Consider the following 21,621-nt stretch of genomic DNA (forward strand, 5'->3'; position numbering starts at 1 on the left):
GGGACGGCCTGGACCTACCATACCCCTTTGGGCGTGGCCTCTATAAGATACGAGGGCAAACTGAATTGTACAAGCAGATATGAAATCTGTACGATCGGCTGTATACTAAGGAAGGAAGCAAGCAAGCATGGCAAGAGGGAGGTCACGATGCCTATATATCAGACAACCTCGCTTGAGAATGAAAGAAACATCATCCAGATAAATATCATTGTGCTGTAAAGGAGACAATGCCCCCGTAGTTAAATGTACCACATAGGTATGCAGACGTCTTGGAGACGGTATCGGCCAGCGATGTCACTTGATTGAGGTCTCTTTCATGTTCCTTCAACTCGGCACATCATGGCTGTGCTCGTTATTGAGTCACCATGCCAGGTTCATGTCAATATCACCTACTTGCCAGCAAAATCCCAAGAATGCATCGTTCATTACTGACTGCTATTGTCTGATCTATCGTACAAGAAAGTGCCCTGAGCCACCCATGCCTTTGTCCCTGTATATGCGAAGAGGCCATTGGACCGTAAGTCCACATTCCATGCCTTGTCCTTGCGAGGTACGGGCAAAATGCAGCCAACCAATTTGAACCAAGGCTGAGTCTCCAACGTATGCGAGAGGAACTGATGCCAAGATAGCCATAGAGCCATCTGATAGGCAGTCGAGGGTAAGCCGATCAAAAGTCCTTGTCATCCAGTGTTGCCAAAGGTGTCAAGAGTCTTTCAATGAGTGTCTGGTTATGCTGGCATGTGTAGAATGGGTCTTTGAAAATGGTTGTGGCAAGACGCGGTGGTCCAGTTCACCACGATGTGAGAATGGGGCTACCAGATTATTGACAGGCGTTGTCAGGAAGTCGTAGATTCTGTAGTAGACAGTCGACAGACGCTAAATTCCAAGAAAGCAGAGTGACAATGAGCATATGGTAATGAAGCTAAACAGCGGGTGCCAATGCCAATTTCTCTGCGTCAAATAGCTGTACATCTGTAGTCGGGTTCGGGGATGGTAAGATGACGAGTGTAAAAGAGTAGGGGATGGGGTGGTGGATGGTGCAGGGGTATCTCATCGCTCCTTGGTCGTTTCAGAAGTCAAAAAGCCACCAGCTGGAGTAACCGCAGACCTAACACGGTAGAGCTGAGGTATGATCAGGCAGGGGAGGTCGAAACCCTTAGTTCTTGGCCTTCTCAGTGTACTCGGCGTTGGGAACCTCGTATTCCTTGACGAAGTACTCGCCAGCGTCCTTCTCCAGCCATTGGCAAAACTTGCTCAACTCCTCACGCAGACGGTTCACAGATTGCTGATCCATGTTCGTTTGGGCAATCAGCTCAGGCATAGAAGCTGGATTCACATCAGTCGCAAATCACCAATATGGGTGAAGTAGAACCGGGTCAAAGGATTATATCTTCTTACCCATGAGGCGCATCAGGTGCTCCGATCCATACGTGTCACAAGCCGTCTTGCCCTGCCACTCGGGACCGCCAGAAATCCACTTCTCACGGATCTCCGAGTACTGGGCACGCTCAAATCTATAGTTGACGATTAGCAACACAATATTATACAAAACAAGCCAGCTACGATCAAGGTGGCGAGCCAACTTGCCTGTAGAGCAGAATGCGGCTAAGGCATTTATCAAAATACTCCTTCAGACCCGCAACGGTTTCCTCGAGAATGTCGATATTAGGCGAACCCTCGGGACGCTTCGGCTTTTCGTAATCCATGTAATCAGAGAGGACCTTGTTGACAGGCTTGGGGTGGGGAAGGGGAACAAGTTGGTTATTCTTAGTGATGTTTTCCCAGTCGTCCACGAGCAGGCCCTTCAGTCGGTCGGGGATGATGATCTTGATCGAAGGTCGGGTGTGAAATGCCTCTTCCTGTCGTTTCATTAGTTTAGCAACATACTTCACGATTGGACTGAGTGGTCCGAAATGCAAGGTGGGAGTGTCAATCAACTCCTGCCAAACGCCGCGGTCCGCTTCCTCTTGTGTGGGGAGCCCTGTGAGTTTGTCCAATTTAGTGGCACAGGGCCGATGAGATGTGTCCAATCGAATCCCAGCGACAGGAAAGGCAGATGTAGGGTCACCATCTCGTGCAGCAGCTTTGATCTTGGAGCGAGCGCCGGCAAGCTTGGAGGAACCTTGGTTGTAGGGTCTATCTTCAGCACCCAGCAGCAGCTCACAGTTGGCCGGATCCTTTCTGTTGCTGACATAATGATGACCGTGTTCGGGCAGCTTGAGTAAGTGATCCTTCTCAGCAGCTGCTTTGTACCATCTTTCTTCCTTGGCCTTGAAAGCCTTAATTTTCGCAGCCATGCGCCTCTCGGCTGCCTCTTCTGCGCTCTCGTTTGGTCTGCGAAGAGCCGGAAACCGCGAGACCGCGCTATCCTCACTTTTGGCGGATTTGCGTGAAGCAGTCGGTTTGGCATTGTTGGCTCTTCTCTTGGCATCATTTACAGGAGCGGCAGCGGCAGGCTTGGGTGAGGCGGCAGGAATGAAGACATGCTCGGTCTTGCTCTGAGGGAGTCCTTCAGATGTAGTTGGACTGCCAGGGGTCATAGCGATATGCGCGGGGTTGGAAATACTTCGAGCGTTGACTTCGAGTGCCGACATCTGCAAGGCCCTCTCGAGATCCGACTCCTCCAACTTGGTCGCACTTCGGGTTCGCTTGCCAAGTGAGGAACCTTGGAATAAACTGACCTGAGCATCGGCATGGTTACAACTGGCACCAGCGTTGCGGATAGTGGCGCGCGTGGTGCGCTGAGTCAGGCCTGCGGAAGGAGTCATCTTGATGGTCTAGTTCATTGACTGCGCCGTGAATCCGAAGCACAGCGCAACGTTGGGAAACGTGACGAGATTCCTTTTTAGATAAAACCAAAGCTAGTGACAGGAGTGACAGGAGTGACAGAGTGGCTAAGAAGCCAAGGGAAGGGATGGCTAGTACGTCCTAAAGCAGAAGCGCGATGGGTGACTTGAAGTTGGGTGGTGTGAAAGACGAAGATGCGGGCAGGCCGGTAGGGTGTAGCTGAGGCTTTCTCGTGCCAGTTGACTTGAAATGGGTGGTGTAGTGGGCGAAAGGGGGCAGGCGCGACGCAATGCTATCGCCCGAAATTTGACGCGGTTGAGGAAAGACGGCAGCTAGAGAACAGCGCAGACTGTTCTTTCGCGACCCAGGGAAAATGCCTTGCTTAGAGGGCCACGTCGATTCTTTTGTCGAGGATCAGCCTTCTCTTTGATGGTGACAATGATGGTGTCTCCCTTCTGACTTTGCTGATGCCCCTTGTTTTCTTTGCCTCCCCCGTGCACTGCGTACGCGTCGCTGCCTTTACGCGTCCAGGAGCAAAACGGCCACTGCTTCCTACCTCAACGTAAGATCCATGAACATTCCGTCCGTGATACCAGTAATGCAATTCTTGGGGTTGCTCTGAGCCAGCAGCGTCGGATATAGCCCGAGAGAGGTGCAGCAGACCCATATTTGGTACTCCAATATTGGAAGGTTGTTGCCTTTATTGTCGCTGATGTTTACCCCTGAGTATCCTTCTCTACGGCAGGCTCGCCCTCCGCATCTCATATCTTGTCATAAGAGACCCCGAAACTTATCCAGTACCCTTCACAACACCAAGTCGGCGCGTGTAAGTGTACTCAAAGTAGAGACTCCAGAAAGAGACAGTACTCACGTCGAGCACCCTATGCCCCGACTCCCACATGCATTTCGGACCAGTCAAACGGTAACAGGGACACAAAAAAAAGAGAAGACTCACATTATCCAGCTCGTAATCCCTACCCCGTCTTGCTCCGCGAGCCGCAAACGAGTTTCCCGCAGTACGTTCTTCACTGCCCCGGGCCGAACTCATCTCACTCTCCCGCCCGTTGCCAGATGGTCCTCCGACCGCCTTGCCGATGGCCTTCTTGGCGCTCTTGGAGCCTCCGGCCACTCTCTGGCGGGCAGCCTGCTGCAACTGCGCAGCGAGGGCCTTGTTATCGTCGGTGAATTTCCGAATTCGGTCCTGGCTGACCCAGTCGTCCCAAGAAGCCTTCCAGCCCTTGTAGTGCACGCGGTACTGGGCGTCGTCGGCCTTGGGGTTGTGGTTGTTGGGGTCAGTGGCTGAGCGGACATCGGTTACCTTGGCCTCGTACATCAGGTCACCGTGGAAGCAGAGGACCTTCTCGTCCTTGGAGTAGGGGGGCACCGCAGGTTGCTTGGAGGGCGCCATGGTGTCTGCTCAAGCTGCGGCGAACCGGGATTTGATGCAATGCACTACTTCGCAAATACTATGGGTGATGCTGCGGAAAAAGTAATATATGTACAAGCTTTGGTCTAAACAGAGATGACAATGCCGATCACAACCTCTTCGAAGTCAGGCAAAGCTCAAAGGCCGCGTTTCTTCAAGTTTGGCAGGTTGGCTGTACAGCAGCCAGAAGTCACGTTATCGCGTTAATTGGCTGCTTCCTGGGAACCGTCGCTTTTTCCTTAGCGATGCGCTCGGACGCGTTGGGGACGCGACTGCTAGCTTGTCCGTTTTACCAACACACACCTTCCTTGATCATCCCACACCCATCTACTTTACACATTGAAAGCCTCGTCACTTCAAGTTGTGTTGACGGTCAAGCCCACAATCCATGGTGAATTCCCGTTGCAACAATAGCTATGGCACCCACCGAGGCTACAATCCTGCAAAACTACCTCCTCCTACCCGCGCGCCTGCCTTCGATCATCTCGCTTGAACAATTCACCTCGTACTTCCCCAAGTCGCAACAGTCGTCGCCGCAGATCCGAGCCCTATACCGCGACTTACAACAGCAGCGCAATGCCGTTGTTGACTCTGTAGCTCAGAACATAGACTCGGAGGTCAAGCTAGGCAGGTCGTTGCGACGGGCAGTTGCCCAGGCACGCAGAGAGACAGAGGAGGAAGAGCAAGACGATGAAATTGACATCGAGAGAAATGTAAGGACTGCTTCTGTTTGTCTATGTACATCACAATGGGACGACGGCTAAATCATCATGTTCTATCTAGCTCTTTGGTTTCACCTCGAACACCATCCTGCCAAAGAAGCACAACTTGACCACGATCCTCCCCGAAATGGAAAGCGCAGCCAACGACATTGAACAAGAAACACGGAAACTGGAAGAGGAAGAGGCGGCATTACTCGAATCTGTAAAGCAAACCGTCGGTGGCATGAGCGACCTTCGATACGGCCGTCTTGCGAATTCAAAGCTCCGATATGAAGTACTTGAAGGTTTGAACGCCATTCAAGAAGTGTGCAAACGAAAGTTATGAGCCATAAACATGTTACGCGTAGGCTAAACCGCCTTGCTTCATTACGACATTATGTGTGACTATAGATACATGACAACCCTCAGACCGCCGTGTTGTCCTCTCAACACGCCATCCAAAGTGCGTAGGTAGGATCACCGTCAGATCCGAAATACCCTGTCGGATCATACCCATTGACATTGTTGCCCCAACGTTCTATACTACACGATGCTTTACTGGGCTCGTCCAGCGGGAGCCGCACCGGCTGCGCCTGGGCGACCTCCCTGGGCGCCCATGCGGTTGGACCTGAAGATTGGTTAGTCGGAACATTCAAGTGGGATTCACGGTGACTAGTGTTGACTTACATCATGGTCCTGGACAGCATAGAGACAACAATCATGAACAGCCAGCTGGGGATCAAGTTGAAACCCCAGAGGACGTAGCCCACGGGGATGGACAAGCCATTCTTGGCCAGAGATCCGTTGAAGGGGTGGAACATGCCGTCATGCAGCTTGGCCTTCTCCTTGAATCCATCCTGCTGGAGCTGCACGATATCGTCACTAGTGGTAGTGGTGAAGTTCAATCGCTTGGACCAGATGTTGATCTCAGCGGGCTCGGGCAACATCTCGAAGATCCACAGAGCACCTGTCGGGGCCGACCAAGCGTTGCATAAGACAGGCTCGTTCTCGCAGTTGAGGAGTGCTGTGTGAGGCCCCCCCGGCAAGACGGCGAACTTCGCTGCGCTCTGGTTGAATGCGGTCTCAATCTTGTCGCAGTGGCCTAGGCAGTTTCGAGTCAGTCGTTGTAACGTGGCGTCAATGGCCATGCATATTTACCGAAACAAGTCTTGTTACCGCCAGTAATCAACACCCACACTTCCTCAGGCGTAGTGCTTCCGTCCGTCACGGGGGCATACAGGGTCTCCTTCCAGTTGGTCAAGGTTAAGACATCCATTTTCATCTCTCCAACCTTGGCCTCGGCAGCGCCAACGGGGTCGCTCTTGCTGGGGATGGGGACATATCCCATGAACTTGTCTAGGTAGTTTTGGAATTGAGCCTGGTATTCCGGCAAATCCGCGCTTGCCAACAGAGGAAAACTGAGGACGGCTGCTGCTGTAGAGAAGAAGCGCATTGTGACGGTTTGACTGTGGAACGTGATTGAAAAAAGGTTTGGACAGCTCGCGACAAGCCTCCAACTTCGGGTATGATGTAAGTGGGAGGGATCGGGTCTGATACGAGTCAAATCAAGTGAATCAACCCAAAGGAAGAGTAGTCCACGAATGACAGCAACACTGCAGCTTTCCTCGAGACAGCCTGTTTAAATAAAGGGTCTGAAGCAACGAAATTTGTTGATGAAAAGAGAAGAGAATCTTTGAATCCTGCTCTATTGTTGAGATGGGGACATCGTTAGGGACAGCGCAACAGCCAAGGATTAATGCGGAAAACTGGGCCTCTAGTGACTGGGAAGCTGATTCCATGTTCGTTCTAGCATCGACTGGAGGTTGCATCTGGTAACATCCCTGCTTGTTGTGGCCCATTTCGTAACCAATTGCACCAGCCACATACTCAGCGTAAGGCGGCGGTTGCGCTTCAAGCTATTGGGACACCTAACATTCTACATGGTTCGACTGTATAATATGCGGTAGAAATGGTGAGGATCGATCCAGTCTGCCCGATAATTACCGCTGATAAGTAGTAGGCGACTGAAGCCGCAAACCAAAAGCGGAAGCGCGGCCGACCCGCAAACAAGAACGCGTCTCGAGACGGCAAAAGCGCGTCGCAAACACAACTGATCCTGACGAACAACGGTTCAATGGCTAAACCCCCGAACGACACCGTAGAGGCAGATGGGGAGGAGGATGCGCGCCCGAGAAAACGCGGAAGGCCAACGAAATCAGGTCCCTCTTCGCAGCCCCAGGCGCCAGTCGCAAGCCAAAACGAGCCTCGAAAGAAGCGCGGGCGGCCATCATTGTCGCAACAAAAGGAAGTGGAGGATGGGGAGAACGGACCGGACGAAACTACCGTTAGAGAGCAGCCGAAAAGGCGAGGGCGACCCTCAGTGTCGAAACTCCCCGACCATGAAGATGCACTCAACGAGGCAGAGGCGACAGCAGACAAGCCAACACCAAAGAGGAGAAGTCGACCCCCTACGAAAGCTCCTGCTCTTGCGGAGAATGAGGTAGACGTCGAGGAAGCAGATGACGAGAACCAGATCGACTCAAGCGTTCTTCGCCGTAGTGGTCGAGATCGCAAGGCCGTGGGCGAGTGGTACAATGCCACACCTCCAGGTAAGCCCAAACAGGCAGCGCCAGGTCCCGCTGCAGAAGATCCCGAAGACGACCTCCCTGAAGATGACTCGAATGTCCTACGAAGCAGCGCTCGAGAATGGAAGTCTGTTAGAAAGCCGTCCAAGGGGACGCAATACGATGAACAGCACGACGTGGATCGATCTACGGAACGGCCCAATGCACATCCTGAGAAGGCGACGAGAAAGAGACGTCGACCATCTGTGGACAAAGCACCAGCTGATAACACGGACTACGAGGCTGGTTCTAGGCCGGCCAAAAAGAAACGTGGCCGCCCGTCACTAAATAAACCTACTAAGGTGGATATGTCGTCCAAACCGAAGCCACGGAAAAAGGGCAGGCCAACACCCGGCGAGGTGCCTACTGCCACATCTGATGAAACTTTTGGAATGCAAATAAAGCAAAAGAGGCGACATAGAACACACCCATCAGACAGCACTGCCACCAAAGCTAAGAAATCACGGCAGCCTGCCGACAACAATCGCTCCGTGTCTCCATCCCCGCCGCCGCTCTACCGGCACCTAAGGACCCGTACCCGCCAGATTCCACGTCACCATATAACCAACAAATGGACGGCACTTGATGCACCGTCGATATCCAGCGTCACAACCCTTCTCCAATCCGCCTCGCGTCCCGTCCTCCTGCGCCTAAACAATCTGCAGCGACACGCCCAAGCCACAGCAGCTCTCAACGCCATCAGCAATCGTCTATGTTCAAAGCTGGCACGCGGTCTACCTTTCCCGCCGGCCACGACGGCCAGCAAGCGCGAGGACGAGCTCGAGTTCGAGCGAACAGTGGCCGAGATCGAGACGCTGGAGGCGCAACTTGACCCACTGCTTCACAGTGTCGATCTGCTCAAGAAGGAAAAGGAGCGCGCTGAGAGAGAGTTGGAGAGAGAGTACAGGGTCCTCGGCGAACTGAGCGCTAATGCTCGGGCTCAGGGCAAGAAAAGGAAAGAGGAGCTGCGCAGGATTCATGCGCTTGTCCCTGAACTGAGGAGGGATGGCGCATCATCAAATGACGGTAGTGGGCTGGGTGAGATAAAACCAGCGGAAAAGTATGCCGCGAAGACGTTCACGGACTTGGAGGATGACGACTTGAAAGGTCTGGGGGAGCAGATTGCGAGTCATATGGAGAGCATGAAAGGGAACCTACAGCACATTGATGGCGTTGTGCCGGCTATTGCGGATAGTGCCGCCGCCTTGAGGATGGCCCTTTTGCCACATTTGGATCAGGATCAGTTTGACCAGGTGTTGTTTGGCTAGAGATGATACCATGGGGATAGAGGACACAGGGATGGAGATGATGACTTATGATATAAGCTGTATGCTTAGCTTGCTGCTCGTTCTCAAAAAACATTCTGTACTATGAGACAACCCTTGGCAACCAACCATTGAGCCGGTAATGACGAATGCATCGAGGGACTCGTGCCATCTCTCATCGGGCAAACTTGTATGCTCTTATGTGGTGTTGTGAAGTTCTACGTCGTTTCTTACTACGCTTATCTGGAATTGTAACACAAGCCTGTGACTCGAATCCATAATATCCAGTCGTCGTATATCCCCTTCTGAAGTCACTTTTCTTTGAGCCGTTATCCGCCAGAAGCACCTATCCCCCCAGCCCCCCAGATATTTGACAAGCGCATGGCAAAACGAAACGGGCCGGCCAAATTGGACCAGCTAGGATATAACGAGTCTACTGCAAGTTGATATATCGAGATTCCCCACACTAGTCTACGCTATTCTACTCTTGATTGTTGCCGACTCAATGCCCGATGCATGGCTTCGTATCCACGACGTTGTGTAACGGACTACCACGTGATACTGCTTGGTCTGCCCCTTGGCGCCTTGTCATGCCATGAAACCTGTCTTGAAGACTAGATCAAGTTGTTCAGCCGTGTCTTACCACACGTGCTACTGATGAATATTTGAAAACAAAACAAAAATTCACTTCGTATTTGGTCGCTTGTGTATTCCTTCCTTCGACCAATAATAGGGGCAACGATGGAATATCATTACCCTGGAACAGATACACCGGAGCGTTGTCCTACATTGCCGAAAACGACCATGACACGAGATTTGTGATATATCTTAAAGTGCCGAGAAAGTTTGCCATGCTATGTACCAGGAGAGCCGCATGAGTGGAACATCATTACTTGTACAGACATAACAATGTGGGCGACACTGTTGATGATACCACATGCAGACGCATATACTCTCCTATTCATGACTGCCACCTGGAATTAGGTTAGAATATTCGTCCCCAGTTGCATCGTTACACAAAAGACACCATCCTATTTCTGCACTAAGGTTGCTTTATCCGCGTATTGATGGCTCTCACCTCACTTTCCAAATCCACGAAGTTATTAACACCTAACAACCGAAGGAATATGTGCTGCTAACGCTTTATCCAAGCAATCATAATATAGACTCGATCGACTCCACGAAGACGAATAATCATCGAGCAAACAGCGAGAGTGATGTCGGTTTCACAGCATGGCATCAATAGTACCTTACATACGCGAGAATCTCGCATGAATCGCTTGAGTCCAAGTCCAGCCTGTGCGCCCCTCGACACCCTTTACCCCCGTCTTTACAACACATCTATACACGCCAGCTGATAGTGGACCCTCTTGAACCCGTTCCGTACCTTCATATCTCAATCTCAAGACCGTCATGCCAAACATCGTTGACCATACTAGACGCGCGAGACAAGAGGAGGCTGGAAAACAACTCACACAGCGCCTGGCGCACACTTGCCCCACTTCCAATTACGCACCCATTTCTCAGCCAAGTTTAATGATGATAGATGCACATGCTTTGTCTACTTCTCGTCTTTAATAAGGTTTGTAACAATGTACGCAACACAGCTCACCGACACGGTGGGGCACCGAGTCGATTAGTCCGTCAGTAATGGGGCTCTGGCGCAGCCCATCACGCCTCCCGGACCCAGTCTTTGAAGGTTAGCCGGTGAACCTCGCTATCCGTCAGAAGTGTGTAGCGGTGCTTTCTATGGACGTACGCCTTCATATGGCGCCACACGTGCTCGGTTAACCACTAATCAGGACTATGGGCGGGCTGGTCGACAACCCAGATGTCGTGGAACTCGAGCCATTCTTTGGTGGCCCTTGTGGGCGCAGTACACTCTTTTAAAACAAGGATCTACAGAGATCTACCCGCTTTCGATACAGTACGATCTGCACAATTAGTCCAATGCGGCTTCTAGTACCTAAGATTCTATCGCTTAAAGGCAGGCTTAATAGTGTTGCGGTATATGTGGATTTGGTGGCCTGAGGGCATGGTGAGGTACACTCGAGGTACTCTAGGGCCCTGGTGCGACTCGGAACCCTCTCACTTGCACCTCCCTTCTTTACCGTTGTATATAGCCGGAATGCGAGTACCATTGCGATTCCACAGTATAGTGCAAACCCGACCTGCTCGCAGACCTCTTTTATGAGCACTCCCTACCTAACTATGGAGTGTTTTCCCACTATTCTAGTGATATACGGGGCTTGCCGTATAGTTGGGGCTTTAGGGCGACCACTATGGCATCGTAAGGTGAATAGCCGAGTATACTATACGTACTTAGTATAACGGATACCCACTGACGGTGAGTATTCGAATCGACTGCTAACCCCATGTACACTGAAGCCGCCTACGTGCCAGGCCGACATAGTACTCCTGGCCTTTCTAATGACTGGCGATTAGAACGCGTGCAAGAACTTTCCCGGGAGTGTCTTCCGTGGCTGCTGGTGGTCGATTGAAACGTGTGTAGATGAGTGGAAAATTGAGTTGGATGCGAGTGCGTCGGGAAGTGGACAAGTGTGCCTCGGACTTCGTAGCATTGATTTCAGCTGAGAAACTGACTGTTTGTCAATATAAGCATTGTTTGTGCAGATATCTGTCGACAGAGTTTGCGTGAAACGTGACGGATCGGCCCGTCCAGGCAATCGTTTCATGTTTCACAGTTCAGCCTTATCCAACATCCCATCACACATTACGAGTCATTCACCGTAATCAAGTAAACATCGGTATACAATAATAGTGAGCATAAAAAACGCTTCATTCAAAAACAGGCTCGCGCCTCCTACATACACGAATCGAAGTTTGGTTTCGGCAATATTATACAACCCACTCCTGACCTGGAGGCAGGAAGTACGTCAACCACCCTTGTATGTAAGATTAATCCCCTCCTACTCCGAATGCCACAGAAGAAACGCGCACAAAAAAACCAACAATGGCCTGCCGCTAAGGTGCTGCACCTCTTCGCTGCTGCTTGCCCAGGGGGATGAAGTCTAGAAGTGTTGATGTTGTGTCGCTAAATGGGTTGAAATTGGTTCATGCAGCGTCGTAAATCCCTGTATAATGTACAGCTGGTATTTTTTCCGAATACCGTTCCCCTGTTCTTCTTTTGGATCATATACTTGACAAGCCTGAGCTACGTACGAGAATAGAATGTTGAGGTAATTTCATATTCAAGTGCGATTTCTCGAGCTTAGCGGCGGTGCATCTTGAAGGCGCCAGTAGGGGCGGCGACGCCGCTGGGCATGGGAAATGTGCCGTTGCTGCCACTGGAGGGGTAGGGGACGACAGTGGCAGTGGCGGTAGCGGTGACAACATCGCCATCCTCGGCTTCAGCGTCACATTCGTCACCTTCCTCTTCATCCTCCTCCTCCTCGCCATCGTCGGCATCGCACGACTCCTCATCATCACCCGTGGCCTCTGCATCGGCGGCCGAAGTAGTGACAGTGGGGGTGGTGTCGGAGTCAGCAGAGTCAGTCGCCTGAGCGGCAACGGGAGCGGTGGTGACATCGGCGGGTGCGGATGCGGTAAGGTAGACAGTGCTAGCGGGCATGGTGACAGTGACAGTGACGGGGACGCACTCCTCGTCGGAGCCAGATCCAGAGCCAGAGCCGGCGCTGTTGTCAGTTCCAGTGGTGCTGTCAACACCGACGGTGGGCAGAGCAGTCTCGGTGGCAGTCGACGGCTTGGCAATGGTGATAGTGCGGGTGCCAGTGCTGGTCGACGTAGTGGTCGAGGTGCCCTCAGTGGTGGCACCGCCTCCATTGCCATACTCACCAGTGTTATCCTCACCATTGGTAGGAGACTCGGTCTCAGCGGTCGCAGGGGCAGTGGCAGTCTGAGCTCAGGTTAGTCTACTATATTTGCTTCAGCTTACAAGTTAGCACTTACCAGGGTGACCATCTCAGTATAAGTGGAGTGGAGCGTGGTGGTCACGACGGACTGGGCGCTGGATGGGCCGATGGTCATGGTAACGACGGCATCCGTAGTGCCAATGGAGGCAGAGACAGGTGCAGTCTCAGCAATGGTCAGGGCACCGGTCTCGCCAGCGGGAGGGGCTGACCCGGTACCGGTAGCGGTAGCGGTAGCGCCAGGGTAGACGGGATAAGTGGTTCCGGTGATCAGACCAATGCTGTGTGCCTTTTTAACGGACGACGAGACATAGTCGACAGCCGTAAGGGGGCAGACAGTTGTAGTCAAGTCAATAACCTCGGTGATGTAAGCAGTAGTGAGGTCTGAAGCGGGCATGGTCGAGTACGCCCCAGTATTGTTTGCGGCGGGGCAGTTGGTCACGGTAGGAGCACACTGGGTGATGGTATGGACCTGGGTGATGGCAACGGTCAAAGTGGTTTGGGGATCAGCCGTGGCAGTGGCATTGTCCCTTCGGAAGAAGCCATTGTGGAATTGGCGGGGGTGGTTGTAGCTGGCGGTGGTGAGGCCGGACGAGAGGAGGCCAAGAGCAATGGTGGTTGACTTCATTGTGCCGGTGTTTGTGGGTTTGTTGTTGGTGGTGAGGGTGGGTCGATACTGCAAGTCTAAGACTCGGTTGTGGTCTAATCTCTGAAAGAGTGTTTTTGTTGTCGATGAAAGAATGGATACCTTGCGAGACGCAGTAGGTCAATGAGCGAAAGTCGATTCCGCGATGCTGGAGCAAGACACAAGTGCCGGTTGCAAAGAACGTCGTGCGTAAGTAGAATTGGAGCCGCAGGCCGCAGGAAACAGAAATACCGACAACGGTTTAAATGAGAGACTGAAATAAGACTCGGAAGAGAGAGAGAGACTTGAGATGGGAAGAGGAAGATATGGGAGCAGTCGCATCAGGACGGTGAGCCCTTTTTACGAACCGGGCACCCTCTGTACCTTACATGATACTAGACAAAGCCTCCACTCGTAGACAGATACACACCATAATCATTCCAAGGACCTTCTCGGACCCACAGATGGACCACCCATGGGTGTTCCTTGAATTGCCATGATTGAGTGGGTGGATATTGACCAGGTAGCGGCACCAAACAATCAGGAGATGAGAAAAGAACGAGGTACGCCGGCGAGCATGGGTTGGTCTCCTTGGCACTTGCTCCCCCTGAGCGCTGAGTTGGACCCCTGCACAGATGTAAGCCCCGGCCGGTGCTAGACGTGCTAGACGCAGGTACAATATTGTGAGACGAAAAAGCGGCCAATGAGGACGGCAAAAGCGCTCGAGAGATCTAGCCAGCTTCGGGAACCAGTAAGGACCAGCGCACTTGTTGTGCTGGCACACCTGTGGCAAGCACGCACATTCATCCGAGTATTTGCATTTTCTAGCTCGCGGGCATGGACGATGACAAGCGACGACGGGATGTGAAGCGGAGAAGCCAGCCTTTTACCGTTAGGAGCCCCGGATATAGTCGACCTGGAGACTCGGGATAAGCACACAATACGTAAGCGCTTGCTCTGCCGTGCATCCTCAGCAACGGGCACTGATCGACCTTGTCTGGAGTGATCCATTGTCGAGCATCAGCTTTCTGTGGATTCTAGCGGTTCGATCATGAGCCGGGGCCCTGTTCTCAGTGGCTGACATACAGCTAATGACGGAGGACGTAACGCTTCCAACGTGTTGATTTCGAGGCAAGCCACTGCTGGTGTTGATAGGAAGAGCAGCCCGCCGCCTCCTTTCCAACGGTCGCCCAATTTGTTGGATCGAAATGCAATATCTATTGCCATTACCCAGATTTTTGGGATTGGCGAATGCTGCAGATACACATTAGCGCGAAAGAAATGCTTTTGTCTATTCCTTGAGTGGTCCGAACTTGTTGGCATGGCGCTCATGGCGGAACGAGTGTGACAAAACTCATCCTTACAGAATTGGTTCTGATCAGCTTCAGCTGACTGATGTTGCTGAAGAAGATTCCGAGACGCGCCCGTGAGCCTGTGGCGTTGTCCCTCATCAAACCAATTTTGAACTGTCTTAGGCCCTCCGTATCTCAACGTCGGTGCCTTGTTTTTCCCAGTGAACTGCCGAACTACGTACGCATTCAAGGATTTGCGAACGTTGGGGAAAATTGCGAAATTGGCAAAAGCTAAAGGAGAATAGTGAGAATCCTATTTCGCCTTGCCTCGTCCCCATATTCAATTGGGTCTACGGCGACATGGTCTCGACCGATCGCACCTTCCGAGGTGCATTCCAACATCATCAGCAATTGATTGCCTAATAAGTCAGCGACAAATGCTTCATCGAACAAGCTTTGTCAATGTTTGGGGAAGCAACGGGAACCCCCTTCGCCATTTTTGGAGTCGCTACTACGCAGAAGAAACACCAACGGGCGATCCGGTAAACTGCGCCGAGACTTGAGACTCTGCGCTTACTTTATCACCATGATCCCCGGCCATCATCCTATCTCCTGTTCATGCGGGAGCCTCAGAATAACCTCCAGAGGCAACCCTTCTTCCCTTCTGTGCCTTGGTACTAGTAATACTGGTCATCAGAACAATGGGATGAGAGCAGGGCTCCCCATCTATTAAAAGGGCTTCTAATGTTTCACCAATGGGCTGGCGCTTTGCGGTGGTGCTCTGATTGGCGGCTGGCATCTGACCACGCAAAATATCCTTGCGCTCATCAAGGTCCAGTAGCAGACGGGCTCCTGCGAAGAAAATCCCCGAGATCCTCCTTCTCCTCCAAAGCCAACTTACCAACTTGCCAAGAACCCGCCCAACAGGGTTCATGAAATAAATGGAAGGAAGACCGACATTGGCATAATTATAATTAAAAACAAATTGGGCACACAAAACCTCGCAAGCTCGTCACTAATCTAGAAACCACGAGAACAGGTGAACACGCGGCTCACAGCAGAATCTCCGATCCTTGGCCCGAGCACAGCCCATCGAGCTGTCCTTCAACCCCTACTATCAGCCCTGATGCCCCCGTAATGATCCCCAGCCGTGTGTCGCAGGAAGATTGAGGCCCATCTCCCTCATATACGAACATTACGCGCAGCACCGATAATTCTTACCAGAGCAGCCCACTTGAAATTTCTTTGTTCCCCCTGTCAGCCGCCAAAATAATGATAAAAGTAGCACGAAGCATTAATTGAAGCACCATCCTTCCCTCCACGCTGTCCACCTGTGTCCGCTGAGCGCCGCTAAGCGCCCATGGGATCATTCATTTGCATGTGCCGCATTTCTGCCGTAATATTTAAAGCGACCCGAGTCATTATTCCCGAGTCATTATTTCGGTAATAGATAAGCCTGGGGGTGGTAACAATATTATTCTTAACCATTTAGGATTCCAAGCCTGTTGAGGTATTTTTCATGTACCTGAATCCAGGCCGACTAAGATAAAAAAGGAACACGCAACCGCGAGCCCATAGATAGGAGACTAGGAAATTGATCGGCTAAATTTGGGTGGTGATTGATGGAGAGTTCTGCTTACAGCGGACAATGAATCATGTTCCAGAATGTGGAACAATGGTCCTCGGATTATTATGCACGATAGTCCCCAATCTGAGTGATGATTAAGTGGTCTTTCTTCACATTTTATATGGTCAGACTCAGGTAAGTCAACCGTGGGTGATTGTGATTGTGCCTGTCATTATGGTAGTCAGGGTTGAGGTTTGCTTGATACCGTCGGTCGGTATACTCATTTTCGAAGACTGTTCGGGAAATAGAGACCTGGTCTTGGAGCATCACCGCTTGACAGCGAAATACTATGTAAGCCGCATTTTCGCAGACTCCTAATTACCTACTTCTATCCGAATTCGAGAGGCTAGTCGCCGATAGCTTCTCCGCAAATTGCGCCCCTGCCATGGTCAATGAGCTCAAACGATCCTTTGACATTCGCGCTAACATGTTCGCCAACAGGGATGCGATGGCATGTTGATTCTTAACAACCAAACGCTAATATCATACGCATCTCTCATTACCCAGTTGAATTGGGGCTATTCTGCTTCTGTATCTACACTGATGCCATGATCAATTTGGGTTCTTCTCTAAGAAGATCCAGAACCATCATCAATACCAAAACGCCGGGGCCCGGTTGACGTGACCACTTGATATATGTCCCAACCCTCTATGCTCATGTGTTGAATGCACCATTCCTGCCATACTATTTGGTTTGAATCCACTCACCCACCCACTTTTCATGAAACCAAGCCTTATGAACGCCGATGTTGAAATCGAAATCTGATACCTATGTTCCTCGGGCTATCAGTCATGCTGTTTCACGGAGATAACCAGAAATCTCCGTAAGTACAACGCCCCTGGAGTCGCTGTTTCTTTCCCCCACAGCGAAGCCTCTCCGTGGCATACCTATATGCGTTTATTTGGCGTATTTGGCGCGATAGAACTTAGCAGCATTGACCATGTTGATCAACGCCTCCTTAGTCTCCTTCCACTGGCGAGTCTTGAGACCGCAGTCAGGGTCTATCCACAACTGTTCGGGCTTGAGGTACTGCAGCATCTCCTCAATGCGGTCCTTGATCTCCTGCTCGCTCGGGATACGAGGCGAGTGAATATCGTAGACGCCAGGGCCAATGTGCCGAGGATAGGCTGAGTCGACGAAGACGCTCAGCAGCTTGGCGTCCGACTTGCTGTTCTCAATTGACAGCACATCAGCGTCAAGCGCAGCAATGGCGTGGAAAAAGTCTTGGAACTCCGAGTAGCAGAAGTGTGAGTGGATCTGAGTGGAGTCCTCAACGCCGACGGTGGCAAGGCGGAAAGCCTTGACGGCCCAGTCAAGATAAGCCTCACGCTCCTTTCCACTTCGCAGGGGAAGACCCTCACGGAGGGCGGGCTCGTCAACCTGAATAACATCGACGCCGGCCTTCTCGAGATCGATGACCTCGTCACGGAGAGCCAGAGCAAGCTGCTCGGCCTGGACCGACTGGTGAACGTCGTCACGAGGGAAAGACCATCGCAGGCAAGTGATGGGACCAGTCAACATACCCTTCATGGGCTTCTTGGAGACCGAGACGGCATACTTGGACTCCTTAACGGTCATGGGAGCGGGACGGGAGATGTCACCGACGACGATAGGGGGTCGGACACATCGAGAACCGTAGCTCTGTACCCACGCGTGAGTGGTGAAGGCATAGCCGTTTAGACGCTCGCCAAAGTACTGGACCATGTCGTTGCGCTCAGGCTCACCGTGGACGTAGACATCCAAGTCAAGCTCATCCTGAATCTTGACGTTCATGTCGATTTCTTGCTCAATGAACTTGTCATACTGAGCCTCGGTGATCTCTCCTTTGGTGAACTTATTGCGTTGAACACGGATTTCTTTGGTCTGGGGGAAGGAGCCAATAGTGGTGGTAGGGAAGAGGGGGAGATTTAGCTTTTTCTGCTGTTGTGAGATTCGGGTAGAAAACTCGGACTTGCGGTTGTAGTCAGACTCAGCAATCTTGGATTGGCGGTCCTTGACCTTGGGGTCATTGGTTCGCTTCGAAGTTGCACGAGCGTTCATAGACTTAGCGTTGGCCTCAAGAGCTTCCCGAACAGCGACAGGGCCCTCGGTGACGGCCTTCGCAATGATGGCGATCTCGCCAGCCTTCTCAGAGGCGAAAGAGAACCAATCAGCAATCTCGGGGTCCAGCTTCTTCTCACTGGCCAAAGTGTGAGGAGTGTGAAGGAGGGAGCTGGAGGTGGCAACAATGACACGATCCTTGCCAAGTTTCTGGATGGCAGTCTCAGCAATTTCGATGGCACGCTTCAAATTGGTCTTCCAGATGTTACGGCCGTCCACAATACCGGCTGACAGAATGGTCTTAGGGCCAAGGGCGCCAGCAACAGTCTCCAATTGTTCCGGGTTACGGACAAGGTCAATGTGAACAGCGTAGATGTCCTTGGGGACAAGGTCAATGTTGTGGACGATATCACCGAAATAGGTGGTGAAGACGAGCTTGGGAATCTTGTCACCCAAGCCGGCAAACTTTTCGTAAGTGGGCTTGAAAGCGGCCTTGGTCTTGCTGGGCAGATCGAACACCAGAACTGGCTCATCAATCTGGACAGTCTCAGCACCAGCTTGCTTCAGCTGGACCAGCAGTTGCTCGTAGACAGGCAGGAGCTTCTCGAGGAGATCGATGGGGTCAACACTCTGGCCACGGTCCGCCTTACCCAAGTGAAGGAAGGAGACAGGGCCGACGAGGACAGGCCGGGTGTTTATGCCAGCCTCCTTGGCCTCCTTGAACTCAACGACAGCTTTGGGACTGGCAGAGAGCTTGAAGGTTTGATTGTCCTGCAAGGTGGGCTTGACGTAGTGGTAGTTGGAGTCAAACCATTTCACCATCTCCAGACTGGACACATCAACACCACCCTTCTGGTGGCCACGGCCCATGGCAAAGTATTCGTCGACGGGGTTGAGGTTCGAGTTTGTGTAGCGCTCGGGTGCCGCCTATTGAGGCGCAATCAGCAAAAGAAAATAAACGAGGAGTCTTGAAAACCTACACCGAAGTCCTGGATGTGACTTAGAACTTGATCGTACAGGGCGAAGTCATTGCTTGGGATGATGTCGACACCGGCATCTTTCTGAATGTTCCAGTGGGCAAGACGGAGGCGCTTGGCTTCTGTGAGAAGGTCCTCTTGGGACAGGTTGCCAGCCCAGTCTGAATACACGGGTCAGCAAGGGGAACCGGCAAAGTCGGAGGCATGGAGTGAATGGGAATAGAGTCACTTACAGGCTTCGGTTGCCTTCTTCAGGTCACGGTTCACACCCATGCGGGGGAAACCCAAGATCGCGGACTGAACCATCTTGCCAACTGTTCGCGATAACTGTGAAAGGCGGGTGTGTTAAGCTACGATCTTAGTCAGTCTAGGGCGTCCCGAGCACGAAGAATGAATGGGTAGGAGGGTAACGTACGGGGATTGGCAAAGTGATGATTCCAATCTCAGGAAAAAGACGGAAAATGGATCGATTGGGGATAGAGGAGATGGAGGAATTCCCACGCTTAAGTTAGGAGAGTGAGAGGAAAGGAAAGAAAATTCCGTTGGCGGGATGGGATGAGGAGAGAGTGGGGTTGTGGAGGTGAAGTAAGTACAGCGGTGTAAGAGAAAGTCAAACTGTCGGTCTCATAGGGCTAGGACAACATGGCGGGGTTGGAGCAGATACAACATTCTGAGTTTATCTTTAAGGTCCGAAAGCGGGGCAAACTGTCAGACCCAATCGAAAAAAATCTCGACGAGAACTCACTTCCACCAGTTTGTAGCCGACGCTTGGAGCGATGGCGCCATACAATTGGGGCTTCACTACAATATTATTGAGAGTTTCGTCATGCTCCACGGTCTTCCCTTGCAGACCTCGATTTGTTGGGGTTTGAAAGCATTCCTATTCACGTTGAGCTTATCTCTGTAAGGGGTCCCCAAGTTCATTACTCAACCAGAAAGTTTAATGCTACATCAGTACGCGGACATTTCTACGCAGGCGAACGAGCCAAGTCGGCGGAATCTTTGAATTATCCAGTCCTGCGACACAATCAAACTGGTCTATTTACATTGATTATAGCTCCGAATAGTGCCTTGCCCAACGACTGAGTATTCCTGTTTATGTTTATGTAACATTGGAAACCACCGGAAACTCGGGGGCACAGTCTGACAGCCAAACGAGCTGACAATATCGGGAATCTTTCGCAACATCCCAGCCATGCATGATACCTTCCTGTTTTGGGCCCGGTCTGCGTCGATCGGAAGGACAGGCTCAACGTTTGGCAGATCGGCCTTGCGGTGCGTCGTCATGGAGCCAATCAAGCATTGCGGTATCGGTCTTGGTAACTGATTTGGGGCACACAGGATGCTGACAGCATAGGATAATTAATATGCATACGCAAAGTCTGAAGACGAGGGTCGCTGCCATTGAACCACCAAACCTTGACAATAGCACCTGCGAAGATAACGCATCAGCTCTATTCGCTGTTTCTACCAAATCATGTCGAGACCTCAGGAAACAAAACTGTGTTTAAGCTGAATGGGTGTTATTGACGTGGATTGCCATCAATACTGCTTGTAGCTCAGCACTGCTAATATCTCTGCTGGATACATTCCCTATTCCTGTAGGCATCTCCTAGTACTTCGAAAAAAAATAAAAAAAAATACCCCAATAAGACGACCCGACCACTTTGCGGTTGCATATTTTGTGCGGTTTGAGCTGCAGTTGGACTTTGGATGCTTCAGAAACGTGGACTACGGTTAAAACGCACGGCTTACAGTCAGTTCAAATTCAGCTGAATCTTGCAAAACGTCCTGAAGACCGCAGGTAAATACGCCAGGCATTACTTTGAACCGGCACCAACCCTTCCAAGGGTGCTGTAACAAATGGGACGAGGTTTTGCAAAGAGGATGCGATGGCGGGTTTTACAACTTAAGTCGCGCTTTCGATACAGGAGCTGTTACTCGTGGTTTCCCAATCGATCTTGCTACGAAAAGTCGTTTGATTGGGTCTGCGCCTACCTCTGCTTAACGACATCGAGTCAGAGAATGCAGTTGCACTTACCTCCGTAAAATCGCTTCTCAGCAGATTTGGAACAAGCCAGAGACGGCTTCACAACTGGCTGCCGTTCCTCGATAGTCAACACTTGACAACCTCGGTCTTGTCGAGTCTTTCTTGGAAACCGATGACAGCTCTACGCAACTTCACTCGTTTGTACACTCGTTTAGCTTGGAACGACCTACCAGCTTGAAGAATGCCTGTTTTTTGCTGCTGCCGCACCCGGAGAAGAAATTCTTCCTCATGCTCAGAACGTCGCCCAACACCGTTCCCAGCTCGTCCGGCTCGCGCAAAGCTACCGAACACCCCCGTTCCTGTGCCCGAAGCATTC

The 21,621-nt window shown here is 51.6% G+C and overlaps 7 protein-coding genes across 7 annotated transcripts; 2 read left to right on the forward strand and 5 right to left on the reverse strand.

The window, feature by feature from the left end:
• Positions 1 to 1,156: 1,156 nt before the first annotated feature.
• Positions 1,157 to 1,871, reverse strand: BCR38DRAFT_350652 (histone acetylase complex subunit; the record flags this gene model as incomplete). Its single annotated transcript, XM_040856587.1, has 3 exons — positions 1,157 to 1,326; positions 1,399 to 1,507; positions 1,584 to 1,871. 3 exons carry the CDS (start codon positions 1,869 to 1,871, stop codon positions 1,157 to 1,159), a joined length of 567 nt encoding a protein of 188 aa, XP_040712540.1.
• A 1,706-nt stretch (positions 1,872 to 3,577) lies between these two features.
• Positions 3,578 to 4,195, reverse strand: BCR38DRAFT_412307 (chromo domain-like protein; the record flags this gene model as incomplete). The annotated part of the gene is made up of 2 exons (XM_040858676.1): positions 3,578 to 3,589; positions 3,743 to 4,195. 2 exons carry the CDS (start codon positions 4,193 to 4,195, stop codon positions 3,578 to 3,580), a joined length of 465 nt encoding a protein of 154 aa, XP_040712541.1.
• A 434-nt stretch (positions 4,196 to 4,629) lies between these two features.
• On the forward strand, positions 4,630 to 5,260 carry BCR38DRAFT_350310 (Cnl2/NKP2 family protein-domain-containing protein; the record flags this gene model as incomplete). The annotated part of the gene is made up of 2 exons (XM_040856556.1): positions 4,630 to 4,926; positions 4,997 to 5,260. The coding sequence occupies 2 exons, from the start codon at positions 4,630 to 4,632 to the stop codon at positions 5,258 to 5,260; spliced, it is 561 nt and encodes a 186-aa protein (XP_040712542.1).
• Positions 5,261 to 5,469: 209 nt separating this feature from the next.
• Positions 5,470 to 6,367, reverse strand: BCR38DRAFT_488295 (uncharacterized protein; the record flags this gene model as incomplete). Its single annotated transcript, XM_040864253.1, has 3 exons — positions 5,470 to 5,542; positions 5,602 to 6,016; positions 6,073 to 6,367. 3 exons carry the CDS (start codon positions 6,365 to 6,367, stop codon positions 5,470 to 5,472), a joined length of 783 nt encoding a protein of 260 aa, XP_040712543.1.
• A 362-nt stretch (positions 6,368 to 6,729) lies between these two features.
• BCR38DRAFT_443950 (CENP-Q, a CENPA-CAD centromere complex subunit-domain-containing protein) lies at positions 6,730 to 9,194 on the forward strand. Its single transcript, XM_040860911.1, has 2 exons — positions 6,730 to 6,886; positions 6,935 to 9,194. The coding sequence occupies exons 1-2, from the start codon at positions 6,884 to 6,886 to the stop codon at positions 8,804 to 8,806; spliced, it is 1,875 nt and encodes a 624-aa protein (XP_040712544.1). The 5' UTR covers positions 6,730 to 6,883; the 3' UTR covers positions 8,807 to 9,194.
• A 2,841-nt stretch (positions 9,195 to 12,035) lies between these two features.
• On the reverse strand, positions 12,036 to 13,321 carry BCR38DRAFT_488297 (uncharacterized protein; the record flags this gene model as incomplete). Its single annotated transcript, XM_040864254.1, has 2 exons — positions 12,036 to 12,680; positions 12,734 to 13,321. 2 exons carry the CDS (start codon positions 13,319 to 13,321, stop codon positions 12,036 to 12,038), a joined length of 1,233 nt encoding a protein of 410 aa, XP_040712545.1.
• Positions 13,322 to 17,135: 3,814 nt separating this feature from the next.
• On the reverse strand, positions 17,136 to 19,561 carry BCR38DRAFT_349927 (5-methyltetrahydropteroyltriglutamate-homocysteine S-methyltransferase; the record flags this gene model as incomplete). The annotated part of the gene is made up of 3 exons (XM_040856529.1): positions 17,136 to 19,205; positions 19,259 to 19,416; positions 19,489 to 19,561. 3 exons carry the CDS (start codon positions 19,559 to 19,561, stop codon positions 17,136 to 17,138), a joined length of 2,301 nt encoding a protein of 766 aa, XP_040712546.1.
• Between the last annotated feature and the right edge of the window lie 2,060 nt (positions 19,562 to 21,621).

The sequence above is a fragment of the Pseudomassariella vexata genome, assembly GCF_002105095.1.
Source record: "Pseudomassariella vexata strain CBS 129021 chromosome Unknown BCR38scaffold_12, whole genome shotgun sequence".
Classification (NCBI taxonomy): Eukaryota; Fungi; Ascomycota; class Sordariomycetes; order Amphisphaeriales; family Pseudomassariaceae; genus Pseudomassariella; species Pseudomassariella vexata.